The following is a 6041-nucleotide window of genomic DNA, read 5'->3' as shown; positions in this document are numbered from 1 at the left end:
AGAAATTCTGGCCACTTATCAGAGTGACATCACTTATCGAAGCGTATATTCGAAGCATAATATGTGCAATGTTGTACAAATATTTTCGTATTGGTTGCCTTCCGACGATGTCGCACTCCAAATTTTTATCGCCATCCTGCAAGTCCTCGATTCCTCGGTGAACCCGCATTTTATCTTTTTCGAAGATACCAACCTGGGCAAAAATTCGATTTTGAAATTTCCAACTGTTTCTCATATTGCTACCAACGCAGTGTTTGGAGTGTTTAACAGTGATACTGGGGAGACTAGTTTGATTCGATGGGTTAAGGGAGACCATGGAAGCTCAAATGATCTCGTTGGTCCCCGAATATCGGAATTTCCCTCTACTCAGGAACTTATCATGTCCTGGAAACAATTAAATTCAGATCTTGCAGAGACAAAGGTTTTCATGATGTACATGTACACATGGCATAAAGAAGAATACTGCTCATTTTACACGCCTAGAGACCGAGTAGCAAGAATTCACCGATTTTTTGATAACGACTGCGTCAAATCGTCCTTCCTTTATCGTAAGAATGTTTCGCTTACCCCTAAACCTGAGTTTGCTCCGGACTCTGTAAGCTTCATCAGCTCGGAAACAATGACTTTTTCAGAAATTATCAAGTTTCTCGTCGGATCCAGAAAATCCTTCTCTTTCGACTGGATCAATTACGGCGTGCGAATGGAAACTTACATGTTTTCCGTCTTTCTCGAAGCCAAAGAAATCGTTGCAAGGGCGAACTTGGGCGCGATCCTGTTGCCTTTCGACATTGGAATATGGATCCTCATTCTCGCGATTGGATCAAGTTTGGCTCTTCTACTGTTCCACGTGTCAGGGAAAAGGACGCGATCGTTGCTCTGGTTGTTGGGAAATTTCCTCGATCAGTCGGACCTATTGTGGTCAAAAATCAAATTCCCGAGAATCTGGAACATCTGCTTTCCCGCAATCTCAGGATGGACTATGATTTCCCTCTTTCTCGGTTTCGCCTACAAGGGGGCGCTCTTCTCGTGCATGACATCCACCCCAAGACCGGACGTTCCCAAATATCTGAATGATTTGTTACAAAGCGAAATTCCCTTGATTACTACGACTTACTTCACCTCGATTGCTAGCAAAGTTCCCATGTCGCCACTGGAAATATTGTGTCGCGACCTGCTTGAGATGCTCGACCCCGCTGAAGGACTCCACACCATCGCCGTTGCTCTCCTCAGCCGCACCATTTTTGTCCCCTCGTTTCATAAGGGGGTCGAAATAGCGGAAAATATTTCTCGCTCAGTGCAAGTTGAGACTTGTGCGGACCCGCACGATTCGAATTGTTCTAGTTGCGAGGGGAGTACCGAGGTTGGAAATAAATTTGCCGTGATAAGTGTGAAAGAAGATATCGCTGCGTTTTCAAACTATTTGAACTTTTTTGGGGCAAAGCTCATCCAAGTGGAAAACGACAGTCCGAACCCGGTAACTTATAAGGTGCCTTGGATCGCGTATTCTAATGGGGTGTATGACATACTTTCCCGCCATTTAGGGGCACTAGTAGAATCAGGGATACATTCCTGGTGGAGGAGAAATTCACACGTGGCGGGACAAGTAAGGCTTTTGGTGCAGAATAAGTTTAAAAGTACGGAAAACGACGAGTTGGGTAGTATTCCAGGGTTAGTGCAACAACTTTGGGTTAGCGGTAGGGTGGGAAATATGAATATGTTTGGGAGTAAGGTGGGCCAGGGGGGAATTGAGATTGGCATGTTTTTAGCACCGTTTATTATTTTGTCGGTTGCCTTGGGGTTTGCGTGGGTCGTGTTTTTGTCCGAATATGCGATTCACAAGGTGATTATTGTGTTAAATAGGGAAATTTATGGTTTCATGAAATCAGTAATTAAATTTGCTGTAAAACTTTATTTGACAGAATTTTGAAATTAATTACAAATTCTGTAATGTATATTCATATTTTAGAAATTGTAATTAGTAATTGTGACCTTAAAATTATTATCGTTTCTCTTCAAGAAGTTAAAACTAACGATAAGCAACACTTTAATTCTCCGACTTCCACTTTCCTCCATACTCCTTCAAGTTCAAACTCGCCCAAAAGGCAGAATTTGTTTCCCAAGAATCCGGAATTGGTTCTAATTTAGGAGGATTTTCAATATGTAGTACCTTTCTTCGGTTGGGATCATCTTTACGAAATGCTGTCCATTCGCCCCAAGGACCATCCGGTTTACTGATTAAATACATACAATTAAAAGTACACTAATTGAAACTAGTGTGCAAATATGAGACCAAAATTATGTACCCAGTATCTGCAAACTTGGCCCATGTTGCGACAAACTCGTGAGAAAATGCTTCATCCTCGTGGCCATGTCCAATTGGTTGGAAAAATGCAGCAAATAATTCCTTCATTTGAAACTGATACGAGAGTTCGTCCGCATGAGATGGTAAACGTCTTGTTTGTCCATCTGCAAAAATTTTGTGACAATCTGCATTCTGCATAATAAATCGCAAACTTTCCATTGTTAAAACTACATATTTTTAGCCACGAATTCAAACCTGCTAAATGAATATAGAGACGTAATAATGACCGCAGAATGATAGATAAATTTGAATCTCGTAAAATTATGACACTTAAGTGTTTCGTTTCTTGCGTGTTTGCTACACTTTTTACACTGCAAGGCAATAAACGCAAAGAAATTCAAAGTGCAAGAAACTGCGAGAAAGTCCGAGAAATATACGTCATGTGCCATCTAGCACGTGCCCTATTAGGAAGTAGTTTCTTGTGCCTTGTATTTCTTGCAGGTCACAATAGCTACAAAAAACACTTTCTTGTGGCTATTTCTTTCAACTTGGAGGTGGTTACTTGCAGCCGAAGCACTACTTACATTACTTACATATACTATGCAGGACACCCTCCGGTAACAAATCGTTACCAATGCGGTATGTACATAGATCTCCATTGTTCGTAATGCATGTATATTTTGCACATTAACCCACCTTTAAAAGTTGGCAAAAACATGGCCATCCTTGGATCTTTATGCTTCACGATGGGAATCATATGCGTAAAATTGTACAAATAAACAGGCACGTGTTTCGAGTACAGTTCCGCAAAGATGCGAAACGGGTGAATCAAATGGCGATCCGATCCTAATTGTTCGTACTGCATCATCGTCGTTTTATTTATTTCGACATTACTTCCCCCCAGGAAATGGGCTCTGGCCGCTTGATTCGCTAGGGCGGGATCTTCCGCAGATTTAGTAAGGAAGAGCATATTCGGACCAACCCGGCCCCACTGATGGTTCACCTGCTTTCTGAGGTGGTCATGTTTCGTAGTGTAGATCGCCCCCGAATAAGTTTCAAACGCAGCGAGGCCCAAAATCATGGGAACTTTGGAAAAATTTCCGCGACGTGCGATCTCGTAGGGATCCTCGGATAGGAAAACGTCCTCAGTAGAGTTATCGGATGGTAGATAAGTTTCGTAGGAGGGACCCATGTAAAGCCCGGATTCGTCAAAGCCCTAAAATAATGGAGGGAGTTTAAGTAAAATTTAAATATCCCGCTATTTAAGTTTAGTAAAGACGGGATTAGGGTAAGTTAATCCCATCTGAGGGAGTGTGAAATACAGCGCCAAATTCAAATAGTAACTCACCAGTTCGTTAACCATTCTTGCATGCGGTCCAAAAACGGAGGGATCCAACCTCTGCAAGCATTCGACCAAGTATTCCATGTTGCTTGACGGACAGTCGACCTCCTTGGCCAACTTGACGGCCAGATCACGACCGTCGACGCCATGATAGAAAAATGGCATCCCGGCCGTGCCACTTTGCATGATGACGCGATGAAATAAACCGTCCGCCATGGGTGACAAAGTCAAAAGAGAGGCGGACACTGCACCCGCACTTTCACCAAAAATCGTCACTTTGTCCTTGTCGCCGGAAAAGTGGAAGATATTGTCGCGTATCCAGCGAAGCGCGAGGACTTGGTCTTTCATTCCTGGCATTACATAAAAACGAGGTAAGTTGAGACTACTGTTGTAGGAGTAAAATTTAATTCCGTAGACATACGCATTTATGATAATCACATTAATAATGTACAAAATTATTACGATAAAAACTGTAAGCATTTTCATACCTTGGTTTCCTCGAGCAGAAGCGACACCCGCGTTCAGAAAGCCTGTTCACATATGAATTGAAAAGTTGAAATGTTTTATTAACGATTATTTACTCATAAATTCTTAGCTTTTAGTTTACTATTACGACTAAAATTTAGTTTTTAGAAAAATCTAAAGGTTTTTAAAGGAAAAATATTTAAAGATCACCAAATCCGAGGTTTTCGAAATTATGGAGACTTGTAATTTTAAGAGACTAAATTAAATGGATACTTGCACTTTATGACTAACGGGTCTCACCAAATGCACCCAACCGATAATTGATGATGACCAAGACGACATCTTCATCCATAAAATAGGCCCCTCCAAACCCATTTTTTGACCCTTCAACAAACCCCCCGCCATACAGCCAGACCATGACGGGGAGCAGTTTCTCATCTTGTGATGACTCGTTGGACCTCAACTTTTTCATAAACACGGTAATTATAAAATCTGTCTATTTCGGCTATGCAAAATTTTAAAAATACCTGTGGCGAATACACGTCCAACAATAAGCAATCCTCCGAACCGGTCACTTTACCAAAGAAAAGTCCCGAATTAACGCATGAAGGTCCTGGTTTATTCGCGATTCGAATACCGCTCCAGCCATCGGCAGGTTCAGAAATCTGCCAATTTTATGATTAAAAGTATGTCATAATCGAGATAAATACAAATCTCAACTATTTACATAATCAACGTAATTTCAAAAATAGAGGCATATGTTTCTGTTTATTGGCATACTCACGTCAACGCCGTATATCCCATCGCAACTAGCTTAATGGTAAACAGCTTAGGAAATATGAGCAATGTTTTTAGAGCATGACCATTTTCTAAATAAATTTACGCACAAAGTTTTCTCAACAAATTTTGCGAACGCAAATTTCGCAAAACTTGACAAGTTATATATTCTCAGTTTGAAAGATCCTATGCTCAAGTTTGTCGTACATATGTATGTATGTAATTCACCCATTAGTTTTTACATAACGTGTAATTGGACTTATCACATGCTTCTGCATGAACAAAGTGTTTGGCAAACTTTATCTTTTAGAGGTCAATTATTTTTTCGCCAAATTAGAAATTTACATGGACAATTCCTACTACATTTCTAACAACAATTAACTTACCAAACATTCATTTTTACTGATTTTGATTTTAAGTTCATGCAAACATGGAAAATACGTTGTTTTTAGAATCGATATAAAAATACCGTCTTTTAGTCACCTACTTCAAACCGTTTCTTCACTTTCCCAAAGGGCACGCCATAAAAGGCGTTGTAACTTCGCCCACCCCGACTCGTTGCGGGCACGCCTTGCAGAACGCCTTGACCCAAAGTGACCGTCGGAGGATGGTGGTGATGATTCCCACCCACTGTGAGAATTACGCCAAATAATAATATGGCATAAACGTATGAACTAGTTTTAAAACCGGAATTCCACATTGTGCCCGTCAGAGTTACGGAGTGGACTGAACGGAATGTTATGTATTTGCCTCACTAAGAAAAATGGAACACAGAAATTTAAACACCTAAAATTTCAATTGGAATGACATCTCTGCGTAAAGGTTAAGTTAACCCGTTGTAAAATTATAAAGTATTTATAGTATATATATAAAGAAGGATAATGTTTGCTTTAACAACACTGTATTCATGACAGTCTTTAAGTGACAATAAATTACTTGTGACTAAATATTCATGGGGAAAGAATTGGATCAATTTATTTCTGTTTAAATTAAATCAATTAAGCCCAATTAATGATAAGTTAATAAATTATGTGCAAACTGGCATCGTGAAATGAATACCAAGTGTGTACGAGTGTTTGACAAAGAAATTTTGTTGACGTCATTGAAATGCAGCAGTTTATTTTAATCCGAAGAAAAGACTTGCTCTGTCGCGCA

General features: G+C 40.2%; 1 protein-coding gene across 1 annotated transcript; it reads right to left on the bottom strand.

The window, feature by feature from the left end:
• Positions 1-1987: 1987 nt before the first annotated feature.
• LOC110850314 (carboxylesterase 4A) lies at positions 1988-5747 on the bottom strand. The gene is made up of 8 exons (XM_022097750.2): positions 5374-5747; positions 4637-4774; positions 4410-4572; positions 4133-4174; positions 3651-3994; positions 2999-3518; positions 2304-2466; positions 1988-2231 (listed from the first exon to the last, which is right to left on the bottom strand). The coding sequence occupies exons 1-8, from the start codon at positions 5584-5586 to the stop codon at positions 2045-2047; spliced, it is 1770 nt and encodes a 589-aa protein (XP_021953442.1). The 5' UTR covers positions 5587-5747; the 3' UTR covers positions 1988-2044.
• Between the last annotated feature and the right edge of the window lie 294 nt (positions 5748-6041).

The sequence above is a fragment of the Folsomia candida genome, unplaced genomic scaffold (assembly GCF_002217175.1).
Source record: "Folsomia candida strain VU population unplaced genomic scaffold, ASM221717v1 Fcan01_Sc005, whole genome shotgun sequence".
Lineage (NCBI taxonomy): Eukaryota > Metazoa > Arthropoda > Collembola > Entomobryomorpha > Isotomidae > Folsomia > Folsomia candida.
Note: the sequence above shows the minus strand (reverse complement) of the source record. Positions and strands in the feature narration are given on the sequence as shown.

Excerpts from the sequence above, each read along its gene's own strand:
- LOC110850314 (XM_022097750.2), bottom strand. The coding sequence starts at position 5,586 with ATGTGGAATTCCGGTTTTAAAACTAGTTCATACGTTTATGCCATATTA. Across the intron at positions 4,775-5,373 it reads AAGTGAAGAAACGGTTTGAA|ATTTCTGAACCTGCCGATGG; the intron begins GTAGGTGACTAA and ends TAAAATTGGCAG. Across the intron at positions 3,519-3,650 it reads CAAGAATGGTTAACGAACTG|GGCTTTGACGAATCCGGGCT; the intron begins GTGAGTTACTAT and ends CCATTATTTTAG.